General features: G+C 39.0%; 1 protein-coding gene across 1 annotated transcript; it reads right to left on the reverse strand.

The window, feature by feature from the left end:
- Nucleotides 1–1547: 1547 nt before the first annotated feature.
- On the reverse strand, nt 1548–11068 carry LOC134805796 (uncharacterized). The gene is made up of 6 exons (XM_063779012.1): nt 11064–11068; nt 10102–11012; nt 9050–9222; nt 8588–8767; nt 1857–2012; nt 1548–1805 (listed from the first exon to the last, which is right to left on the reverse strand). The coding sequence occupies exons 1-6, from the start codon at nt 11066–11068 to the stop codon at nt 1548–1550; spliced, it is 1683 nt and encodes a 560-aa protein (XP_063635082.1).
- Nucleotides 11069–12969: the final 1901 nt, after the last annotated feature.

Raw genomic sequence — 12969 nt, forward strand, 5'->3', positions numbered from 1 at the left:
TGGGCAACTTGCTTAACCATATGCACGCGTTCTGCACGACAAAACACAACATTTGGCAGAATTTGACAAGAATTTGCGCACGGCATTACCAATACATATATGCTCCCCTTAACAGAATGATAAAGACCGCCACTTACAATGTATGTCTCGTTAGGTCTACCGGCTATAGACTGCTTCACTAGGACATCGCCATCGAATGCTGTTTTTGTCCCAACCCTAACTGAAGCTGCACCATGAAGCTGCACAACGCTGAAAGTGTGGTACCGCAACAATGATTCGTCGTCTTCAACTACATCAACGCAGGTGAATTCATTTGTAATATTGAAAAACTGCAGTTTGTTGGCATCCTTGTATACTGTTATATGAGCCTGCTCCGTGTAAGACTGCCCTACCAAAATGGGCCTATCCAACAATTCGTCGTCGACAGCTCTGAAACTAACAGTGGCTCCTACCCCGTCAACCGAGAGATCAAGTGTCAGGCTACCTAACGACATAGTTAGGCCATTACCGAAACCCTTCATTAGTGTGGGAATATGGTCGTGCGATATACCCAACTCCTTTACCGTAGATTCCCTAATCAAGGTGAGCTGGCTACCAAAATCTATAAATGCCGTAAGAGTCCTACCCTGCACTACTACATCCTTGAAATACTTAGAACTGGGTCTAGAGGTAACATCAGAGTCAACAAGATTAATTTTCATGACCTTTGGTACGGTAGTGTTAGAACTAGTCGATTTATCGCCAGGGACGCTAAACGCTATTCTTAGTAAAGCACTTTTCCGCTGTATGGCCTATCCTGTTGCATTTTGTGCATTTAATGATGGGTTTAGTACAGTAAAGGTAACTATGACCAGGTTCCTTGCAATTATAGCAACCCGATTGTTGCCCCGGCTTAGGGCCAGGTTTAGGTTGAGCTGTACTATTTCCCCCGACAAAAGTATTACCCATGGTCCTATTTCTGACATGGTAACGATCTGAACTAATTTGACTCGATTCTTTGTAACTCATCAGAAAAGGCAGTAATTGATCCGGGTGAGTACAGCGCAACGCTAAAGCACCAGACCTAAGCGTTCGATCGGTGATTCCATGTATTATGCAATCCGCGGCGCGTTTCCCTACTATGTCACACTGGTTAACTAGACTCAGTTTCTCGTAATAATATACTTCTATGGGTTCATTAAACTTGCTTTTTCTTTTGAGCATGTCTTCCAAGATCTGGCCATAGTTTTGGTCACAAGGAAACGCGTCCAGCAACTTTGCTTGCCACTCTTGCCAACTAAAGAGAATCGTATTTAGGCTTTCGTACCACGTCTTGGCCAGACCTTGCAATTTCTGCATGGCGAAATGCGTGGTAGTCCTCTCATCCCAACCATACACAGCAGCGCATTCATTAACCTTCTTCAACCAAATATCCATACGTTGATTTTTGGTTGAAGGGTCAAAGCCAGGTAAGATGTTTTTGTGGTCTATTTTCTGTAAAGGCTGTTGTGCGGGCTGTGCAGGTGGTTGGGATGTAAGACCACCCCTTAATTGCAAAATAATATCAACTAAATCCTTTTTGGAAAAAGAAGGGCTACGTGACCTTTCATATCGTCCAGCGTCGTCACGATGCTCGGCTGGTCGCTTGGCCCGTCTCTCAGGCCGATGCTCAGCGTGCTGTTCCTCCTGCTGCTGAGCTTGGCTTGTGACACGTTGCTCAGCGTGGGGTAAGGTGTGGTGCCGACCAGGTGGAGACCGGCTGCGGTGCCTCCGACTCGTTGATCTTCTGTCGCAGTTACGTCTTGAAGAACGACGCCGGCCTTCAGCTTCCCGAAGTCTTGCTCTTTCTCTCTTCAGCTCCATTTCCAGCATGTGACATCGCATGCTGCCAGATTCTCGACGAGGATGACACGTAGGACTGGGACTTTGACTTCGCGTGGCTTCTCGGGCTTCATTTGGTTCCACGTCACTTGGGGTCTGAAGCCTTCGTCTAGAACCCCGATCTGCAGGAGGTTCCGGTGAAGACATGGTGCCTGAAACTCAAGACGAAGGTATTAGAATAATTCGTAGTAACTACCACCACTAATAACATTGATGTCAACTGTTTTTATTTATTTAATAAGAAAATAGTTATTGGAGCTACGTAACAAACCACTGGAATGTACTAATAGGCAAATAGATGCATTATGGCTTGAACTACCAGAAAACTATAGGACTTAAGAGATGAGTAAGCATGATGCAAAGAGAACAAGTACCAATTGATATTTAAATAAGTTTGAAGCGTGAAGAACATGTTTAATAGTACTGGAGCACCAAGATATCACAAGCTTAATTAAATAAAATGAAACCTTTGCATAAAAAATTGTTACGTTTCTATTGAATGCTATTTAACGAACTCAAGAAAACAGTAGGTCGGTAGGTAGGTTTCCTAGTTAACACATGTTGTGACGTCTACCCGAAAATTAAGAACAATTAGGATGCTAAGTAACAAGACCACTTTTGTAATGAATGTTTATGAAAACTATGGGTTACGGCACAAAATGTTTCGCTAACACGATTGCTACACAGGATAGTCGAACACTGCTTTTAACGGTTCTATGTACCTGTTGTATAACACGTTAGGTAATTTTATTCTACGTACGTAGAAGTCTTATAGCGATGAAGTTAATGTCTCGAAAACTACAGCACTATCGAAAACACTAACGAAATTTGAACCCAGATAATCGTAACGAAATTAATGACTCAACTGTATTTCTAAAACTAATGGGTTCAAAATTATACCGTGATACGTTTAAAATAAAAATTGTGGGTGTGTACTTACGTTTTGGTTGCGTTTTCCAACTTCTGAAATATAAATACCACTCACTCGAACTACTGCTAACTCGGGTATCGTCAATTTGGAGGTTACTAGAAAACTCAAACTTGAGATTAAATACTTTTAACTTTTATTATTTCTCTTCCATTAATCTAGCTTAGGTATTATTACAAGGTTATTCCTACTTCCACGACCAACACTAGAATGTCGCAACTGGCCCGGTTCCCCATCGCTGCTCCCTTCCCCCTTCCAATCACTAATCACCTGTCAGAATTTCCACCAATCACCGATCAGTATTTTCGCGCCATTTACCATAGACGGCTGTCTATGGTAAAGTGGCGTACCGCGCATTTCATCGACCAATCCTCGATAAGTATTTACCCGCCATTTCAATATAGACCGAAATTGTCTATGTCGAAACGGTGTTTCCATGTTTTTTTATTGAAAATAACAATCAAATTAAGGCTTTTATACACGAACCCTAACATTAGTAAGGTACACTTCGGCTGCCCTAAGCAGAAAACAAGTAACTCGAAAATTTTCAAAAACGGTTTTTTTGGATTTTCGGAATCTACAATTTCAGGCGCATCTTTCACCAAAAAAATAATTGTAAAATAATGTGTAGTTTTCAAAATATTCATGTTTTTAAAATCCGAGTATCTTTTTTTGACCCTGTATTCTACGCTAAATTCAAGTATATGTCCCATTTCTACGCTAAAGACAAGTAACTAAACAGAGATACTTGTAATTCATATAGATGACCGAGATACTTGAGTTTAGCGTAGATGTTCGTAACTGCGAATTAGTTTATTACAATGGTAAAACAAGTATCTCCCAACACAATCTGCGATTTAGGTTAGAAATTAGTTACATAGTTATACAAAAGGTACCTTGTTTAAAGACATACATAGAAAACAAATTTGCTTAGAAATATTCCTGTCAAAGGTGAAAAGTCTGTGAAATTTAAGATTAAAGAAAAAGTGTTGTTAAAACAATTATAATTATCTGTATTGTCTACACTGTAGACTCTACAGTAATGAAAACAGAACACTAGAATACGCCAAAGAAAGAGGAAATCATAATTGTGCCGTATCCGTGCCAAAGGTTTTGGCAAAAATTAGAAACAAACAACAACTGACTGTATTCAATTGACCAAAAGGGAAATATTTAATCCAGGAATAATGCCAAAATTTGAATTTTTATAAAGACACTTATTATGTGGTAAAGTGAATCATCTGAGGTCAATCTCGAGAAGTCTATTAGTAGAGTTCGACCAAGAAAAGTATGCAGAGATGTTGAGAGCACACCAGTGCCTGTGTTATTTATATGTCATAATTTCATAGAAGTTTGACGTTTAAAATAACACCTGCACTGGTGTGCTCTCAACATCTATGCAGACTTTTCTTGGTCTAACTCTACTAATAGACTTCTCGAGATTGACCTTTTGCTGTCAAAATCTCTGCAGACTTTTCTTGGTTTAACTCTAGCCACTAAAGAGATCCACCAATTACTTACCATATTAATAGGTGTATATCAGCAAAATTTCATATATGGTTTTATAAGAAATAGGTAAAACTGACTTGAAGGATTTAATTAGATTTTTACTTTGTTGCAATTAAAGTTAAATAGTAAATAAAGTAACTATGTACCTAAGTATGTATTTATCTATACATGTATGTATATAACGTAGCCTAGTACTCATAGTACAAACTTTGTTTAATTTGGGGCTAGGTCAACCAGTGTAAGATTGTCCCCAAATATTGATTTTTATGAACTCACGAGCTCTCACCATTCCATGCACCTGCCTCATTCCTATCAAACACGTCTGTCAAATAGGACTATAAAAAATGCAAGTCGGGCTCGCCCAGAGAGCGTTCCTTACAAATTTAGTTATTGATTTTTTTATTTTTTACAAATTTATAGTTTTCAGATTATTCCCTGTACTTATAATGTAATACAATATTACTTGCCAAATTTCATAGTTCTAGGACAACGGGACTTCTCGTTGACCTAGCTACCTACTACCCACCTACTTAGGTACCTTTAAATTTTGAATCCCTTGAGAATGTCGAAATTTACTTACGTATTTTGGCATAAACCACCGTATCTTTTTTTTACGTTAATGTAGGTGTTTAATTTTTTTCTACATCTTTAAGGGAATTTAGACCTGAGTATATGGTTTTAATTTCAACTCGATACCTCCACGTGTTTCCGAGATAAAGGATCTTGACAGACAAATGGACGGAGGACGGACGGACAACAAAGTGATCCTATAATGGTTCCGTTTTTTCCTTATGAGGTATGGAACCCTAAAAAAGAAAAGTTCGGAAGCAGGATCCTGTAAGGTACCACCCATCCACGAAGACAGAGAGTTTGTTGAAGGAATGGGTCATCGTATCACAAAATAATCTCTGAAAATAAATAAAATCGATGAAATAGGTACCAATAACCATGTGTCAGAAGGTACGAGGATGGCAACATCAATCACTAATTAAAAAAAAGTCTATTTTCCAATAGAAAAGAACTTTAAAATATATAAAAAAATATATTATTTTTTCAAGCGTTTTATTATCTAACAGGGATTTTGAAGTCGATAAACCTGAAAGAAATAAAAATCAGTTTTCGGTAGCTTATGTTATTAGCTTTCATTTGGTACCATTTCCTTCAGAATTGCATGAAAATTGGAAAAGTTATTGAGCGGAGAGCCAAATATGTTTAGTATTTAAGAAGCTAAAATGCTTGCTATTTCCAAGCTAAACACGAGATACTTGAATGTGTGTAGAATGGTTCTGAGATTTTCGGGCAGTAAACTACACAGAAAACATTTTATGCCTGTACAAAGTTTAATATACAAGAATAACAAAAAATAAAGTCTGTATAAGCTTAATTTTATCGCCTTTAACATAATGGTATAAACAGATGTTACATTTTAGACCAAATACCTAACAAAACTGACAAATTACGTTTTTTTGCTCTCCTCAAAAATTTGACAAAACTGGGTTACTTGTTTTCTGCTTAGGGCAGCCGACTTGTAGCTTGGGTTTTTTTTTATAATAGAAGTGTTTGTAATCTCAGTTTAAAGTTTGAAACTTGTCTGATCTAGGTAAATCAATTTAGCGTAAGAGTCAATCGGTTGTAATGTGCAACAAAATGAGTAGGTAACGTAAGAGTCATATCTATAAACAGATGACTCTTACATTAATTAAATTTTTCAACTTTGGACAGTACCTCATACTAGTCAATGCGAAACTAAAAAAGCTTGTCGTTACGTTACCCTATAGTAAGTTATTTATAAAAAATGTGTCTTACATTAATTCAAAGTCGCTAAAATGAAAAAAATGGTCTGATTTTGGTTAACGTAATCGACTTTTTTTTCAAGGTATCGAAATTTTAATAGCAGTAATCGACAGATAATCAAATTTGCAGTCGCACTGTATACTTAACTCAATTTCGTAATTTTGGCGGTTACATTAATTCATATTACAAGTGACGATATGTAATAGCGAAAAGCGCCTACAATCACAAAACCCGCCTAGCGGGTAATTAGCAGTAAATGTGTTATCATTTTAATAAAGTAATCTTCTGTAAGTACATTCCTTTCCCTGTTGCAGCTTGACTTGATTGTTTAATTTTATTTAAGATGTTGTACCTATCTATACCTGCCTACTATCTAGCCATAAATTCTGTCACTCCGTTAACTGTTAAAATCATTGCTTGCTGATAGCCAGTAAATTGCTTCTATAGCCTTTTTAAAACGGGAAGAGTAGGGTGATTTTTTTTCATTTAATGCCATTGACGTTTCAGACGAATCCTTTTTTAACAAAAATAACTTGAATTCCTTTTAGGACAAAAAATATTTGTAGCATAGAATTAATGATTAAACGAACTTACCTGTAAGTGAAGTTCTATCATAATTATACGAAGTGCTTCGTCCGAAGAGATTAGTATCCTGGAATATTTATATATTTGTAGTAACACGTAAGTGACACCACTCCAACACTATAGTTTAGATTTTTTTTTTTTTTTTTTTTTTTTTTGTAGGTAGTCTCACCCTTGGCCACGAACGTCAAGTCATTAAGTTCAGAGTAAGCAAGTCGTCATTGATGACATTCTCTGCTTTTGGGCATTACTTAAGGGCGGGGGGGTGATACTAATCTCTTCGGACGAAGCACTTCGTATAATTATGATAGAACTTCACTTACAGGTAAGTTCGTTTAATCATTAATTATACTTGTGCTTCGTCCTCGAGATTAGTATCCTGGAATATTTATATATTTGTAGAATTTGAGAGTTCACTCAGGGAATGTCGGCAATGAAGGAGACTGAAGTATCAATCATATTTATGTATTTATTGCTTCAGGGTCATAATCAAAGTTATACAATTGATTGAAGGAGTTGTGATTAACTCGTTCAAGAATTTTTAACTAGTACAAATTGACTCTATAAGATTATAATTAGGTCTTTTGTAATTTACACATAAATCAAGGATTCGAAGAGAACACAGCCTTTACTAAGGCACTATTATCGTTATATGTTACAGTCCTATTATAGAATTTTGCAAACGTGTTAGAACTGTCACTCCAGCCTGCTGTGTTCCGGATTAAATCGACGGTGACTCCACATTTATAAGCTTTAGAAGTGGCAGCGTGCCTTGTACTGTGTGCTGTAAATATTGAGTCATCTATTCCACTGCTTTTTAGTGTCGACTTGATCCAACGGCTGAGTGACTGTCCTGATGCAGCGTTATGTGGTTTCTTAAAACTAATAAATAATTGCACAATATTCTTACGGACGTGACTCGTCTTTTCTAAGTATGCAATTAGGGTTCTAGAGGGACATACTTCTGGCCGTTCTAGAAAAAATGGGAGCACCAACAACGGCTGTTTACAACCTGGCCTGGAAGTCTTCAACAAATCCGGTATCTTAATGATCAACTGAGAATCGTTTCTCTCTATATTATCGGTACGAATCTTAGTCAGTGTTTGAACCCTGTGCGCGGTAGCCAATGCTAACAAAGTTACACATTTTTTAGTCAACGCCTCGAGTGATAAGTTTTCGTTAGGAAACTGAGTACTCAGATGATCCAATACAACGGAAGGATCCCATACGGCATTGTATTTAGGCAACGGCGGCCGGAGTCTGTAAATGCCTTTAAAGAATCGTGATACTAGATCATCTTTGGAGATATGTGGTCCTAGTACTAACGAGATAGCTGACCTGAGGCAGTTAAGCGTACTGTATTGGCTACCGCTGTTAAATTGTTCCGTGAGAAAAGCGAGGACAGATGTTATAGGCGCGTCATATAAATGCAAGTTATTTTCTGCACAGAATTTGAACCATTTCTTAAGCGCCGTGTCATATTGCTTAATTGAATTTTCTGAAAGTGATGCCAGCATTATGTTTACTGACTCTGCTGGTACGTTGCGTCGCAGAAGCGCTGACCGCACAATATTCCGGCAACCAGGGTAAGACTTGTCTGTATTTTCGGGTTGCTGGAATGAGATGAGATAATGTTTCCATTAGGCTTGAATGTTATTAACTCTGACGTGACAAGTTGTTGGAATAGCGGGTACCAAGGTTGTGTTTTCCACAAGGGGACAATCATAATTCCGCGAGCTTGGTCAGCAATGATTTTTCTTAGGGTTTTCAGAATAATCGAAATCGGGGGAAAAGCGTAAAAGTACAGTTCAGACCAGTCCAAAGTGAACGCGTTGACTGCAAATGCATCAGGGTCGCGATGCCAAGACACGTATTTAGCACACTTGGCATTTACCCGGCTAGCGAATAGGTTACTTGAGGATGCCCGAATTTCCTTGTGATTTCTTTAAATGCCCCATCGGCCAATTCCCATTCAATATCTGGGTGTGTGCGCCGAGATTCGGCATCAGCTACTACATTTTCTGCTGATTTGATGTAGGAGGCGAATATATGTATATTGCGAGATTCACACCACTGCCAGATATCTTTGGTTATCTGCGTAAGATGGGGGAATTGTATTCCACCCATGCGATTAATGTATGCGATGGCTGTCGCGTTATCTATACGCATTAAAATTTGGCATTTTGTACGATTTTTTGCAAAGACTTTTAGCCCAAAAAATGCCGCGAGGAGTTCCAGGCAGTTGATGTGCATTTCCTGTTCCTCCCGTGACCATACTCCACTCGCAGTTTCGTTCCCGCAGGCGGCTCCCCACCCAGTAGTTGAGGCGTCAGTAAAGATTTCGAGGCAATATGAGTCGATTCTGATTTGCCGTACTGAGTGCTTGACAGCTTTAAGCCACCAATGAAAATCTGGCAGTAGTGTGTCTGGCAGAGTCATGTGTCTGTCATAGTTGTCATCGTCTTTTAGATTAAGAAACTTGCATCTTTCAAATTCCTTTGTATAGAGGAGACCGTATTCGATTGCCGGGCAGGCTGCAACTAGAGATCCTACAAGTTGTGCAAATTTCCGAATTTTACACCTTTTCACAGTCAGCATGCTTTTTATTTCTTTTGAAATGTGTGACCTTTTGTCGTCTGGTAGGGAAATTTGGAGCTTCTCGGAATTTATGATTAGTCCTAGAAATTTGCATGTTTTGGAGGGTATAGGGTTACTTTTTTCCTCATTAATAATGAAGCCAAGACCGCGTAGCAGTTCAGTTGAAATGTTTACATTTGTTTTACATTCCTTATAGCTTTGACCTATAAGGAATAAATCATCTAAGTAGATGGTTGACAAATAGCCACAACTTCTTAATAGTTTTACAACTGGCTTCATTATTTTGGTGAAAATGTATGGCGCCACGTTCAAACCAAATGGTAGCACATTGAATTCGAATATTTTGTTGTCCCATAGAAATCTAAGGTATTTTCTAGATTCTCTATGTATTTTAATCAGTAGATAGGCATCTTTGAGGTCTATTACTAGCCATATGACAGTTTTTCGACACTAATTTGATTGCAGTACGAAAATCTTCGAGCTTAAAGTGGTCGGTTTTTATGAATTTATTTAGATTCTTGAGATTTAAGATGAATCTCATTTTACCATTTGGTTTGGGACGGAGAAATATGCTGGACAAAAACTGGCCATCACATGGTCTACAGACTGAGATAGCCCCTATGTTGAGTAAATTTTGTATTGCCTCGCTATAATGGGCTTTCTCAGTGTTGGTATAGTGCACTGCGCTGGGGATCTGGTGCTGAACGACTGGGCTCGTGAACTTTATTTTGTAGCCTGTTATCCATGATAGGATTGTTCGGTCATTGGTTAGCATCTCCCACTGCGCACGAAACCTAGACAATTGGCCAGCGTACATTACCGTGTCTAACGACGCCGCTGTTGTCTTTGCGGAGGCTGCGATGTCTTGGACGAGTAGCCGTGCCTCGGAGTTCGTGTGTGTCTTGAAGATGGACCCGGCGTCGATGAGCGATGAGCAGGCTCGCGGTTTCGCTGAGGGCCCTGCTGCCTGCGTGCTGGGGCCCGCGCTCTCCAGTTTAAATTGCTGGTAGGTGTGAATGGTTTCACGCTTCTAACTTGGCTTTTCACTTTTAATTCAGTGCCCGATTTTGATACTGCTTTGGCAGTCTTTAAAGTTTCCGCCAGTTCCTCGCCGAACAGGTATTTGTCGATTTTGGTATTTGTTATATGATCCTTGAGATCCTTTTTTATAGAGTATATGGCAAAGTTACGTCTAGTAACTGACTCGCTATGTTGTACGTCGCAAAGAATGCGGCCTATATCCATGAGTTGCTTCAGCCGCTCATTGTTCTTTTCACTGGACTCAAGTTCTGTATTAATTACTCCTGCTAGCCCTGAAATTGCACATGCTAGCTGTTTTTGTCGCATTTCGATGCCCTTGTCCCTTTTGGTTATTACGTCGGTAACGGCAGCCTTAATTTCCGCGTTCATCAGGGGTGCGCCAATCTTGGTACAGTTTGCCGGTATAAGATAGGCCTCTAATAATTCTTTGCGCACTTCTTTTGATAGGCCAGTAGTGGCGATGTGTTCGAGCCTGTTTGCTAATTCTTTACGTATCTCGCTTCCGTACTGTATACTTTCAGACGGATCTTCGCCCAGGATTTCCAGTACAGAGCTGTCTAACGCCGTAGGGCTCTCCTTCTGCAGTACCTCCGCGCCAGTACTTACGGCACAAAGCGCATCTGTCGCTACGGCGGGGCACGTGACATGCGCTGCGGTATGTGTAGCGGCTGTCGTTACGGTAGACGTAACGGTAGTAGGGCTTGCAAATATTCGAAACTTTCAGGTATTCGAATATTCGACTTTTTCTGACGACATATTCGAATATTCGAATAATTATTCGAATATTATAAAAAATAAGAAAAAGAACGAGAAATCGGTTTATTATCGTTTTATTCAAAAGCTTATTTCACATATTGCTAAAACTAATGATATTTTGCAGAAATCCACTTAATTGACTAGATTTTATCATCCTACTATGAGATGCCCACATTTATAAAAAACAAGTAAAACGCCAAAATAAGACGTATTCAATATTTCTAGATAAAACTTTTATTATAAATGCGCCGTTGAGTGTAATAATATAACTTTAATCATCTAAACCAAACCTAGGTATGTAAGATATTTTTTTTAGTAGGTAATTATTTTCTGATTTAAATTAACTTGTAGTCACTCAGAGGCCTTAATTAATGGTCGGCTTAATTATATAATATTGGAATATTTAAGGGAAAAAGTTAGTTGACTACTGGATTATTTGTCAGCTAAAGGTGCATAGTTAGATTACCTAGTTGGGCACTGGGCAGGTTTGGTATGATCAAATTTGAGAATTGCGATAAGTGCGGGCAAGGTTTAGTCTTAATAAACAGAATGACCCTTTAACTTAAAACTTATGCACCGTAAAAATAACATACTTTTTGATTTCGTTTTCTTTCAAATTGAGTTAGGTTTCACTGTATTCACGAAGTCTATCGAGAGGAATACAGTAAAAATATTATTTCCTTCGTATTTGGGTACCTACCATTACTCATTCACTGTAAATACCCGGAAAACACACAGAAACTGTAACTGCAGCGGATTAAATAGATTTTTTATAGTAATAAAAAATATTCGAATATTCGAAACCTGAGCGGCCGAATATTCGAATATCAAAACAGGCCGAATATTCGACAAATTCGAATATTCGAATATTCGAATTGCAAGCCCTAAACGGTAGACGTGGTGGTAGGCGTATTGATAGGCCTAGCGGCGGGTCCAGCGGTGGGCGTAGCGATGGGTGCAGCGTTACCCACGACTGCACGTGTAGGGGCGTCGGGTTCTATGATCTCCACGGGATCTTCCTCTGGTGGGTATTCTGGGAAATCTCCATAAATATCTCCGTCCAACGAATTTTCCGATTCGTGTCGAACTGTAATCGATAATTATGAGACATGTTAAAATTGTTGGTGTGTATAGGTACAACGGGTACCTATTCGAGAAATGCCAAGTGATAGGGTTGCATCGGATCAGTCCCAAAAACTGTCCAGGTTTGCTAAGCCTTGTATCGGATCAGTCCCACAAACTGTCCTGGAAAGGCAAGTATCATACATAATCTGCTGCGGACCAGTCCCAAATAACTGTCCAGGTTTGCTAAGCCTTGTATCGGATCAGTCCCACAAACTGTCCTGAGAAGGTAGGTACCTATCGTATATACATCCACTGCGAAACAGTCCCAAAAACTGCCCTGGTCGTGGTTTGTTTACGTCCGCGCCTTATAAGGTAGTACGAAACGGTCCCAGAAACCGCTCAGATTACATTCCTTATTGCACGTAGGTACAAATAATCTTAAGACACGTTTGTCGCAGGTGCACGGTTGTTTACGTTTTTCGTCATTGTCATTACCTTTAGGTAAGTATCAATTCCACCTATGTAGGTTAATGAAGAAATATAATTACTTACTTGAGTTTTCATCCGAGCGATCCGAGTATTCATAGTAACGGTCGCGTTCGTCCCTACTTTCTGCACTTCTTGTATCGCGGACATGGTGCAAGTCACGCTCCAACTTTTTTATTTTGCGCCGAATTTCATCATAATCATTATGCTTACGCTTACGTTTCGGCATTATAACACGTTTCGCACTATGATTCACCTAAAAAACTTGAAGATTACTTAGATTTTAAAAGATTTATTTTTAAGATGTTGAGTGGTTGCGCACTAAAACGTGAATGACTTGACGTTCGTGG

This window comes from Cydia splendana, unplaced genomic scaffold (genome assembly GCF_910591565.1).
Source record: "Cydia splendana unplaced genomic scaffold, ilCydSple1.2 scaffold_63_ctg1, whole genome shotgun sequence".
In the NCBI taxonomy this organism is placed as follows: Eukaryota; Metazoa; Arthropoda; class Insecta; order Lepidoptera; family Tortricidae; genus Cydia; species Cydia splendana.

Coding starts and splice junctions, on each gene's coding strand:
- LOC134805796 (XM_063779012.1), bottom strand. Junction 9,223..10,101: donor GCAAAGACAACAGCGGCGTC/GTTAGACACGGT, acceptor CACAACTTGTAG/GATCTCTAGTTGCAGCCTGC. Junction 2,013..8,587: donor GGAAATTCGGGCATCCTCAA/GTAACCTATTCG, acceptor CTTGAGTTTCAG/GCACCATGTCTTCACCGGAA.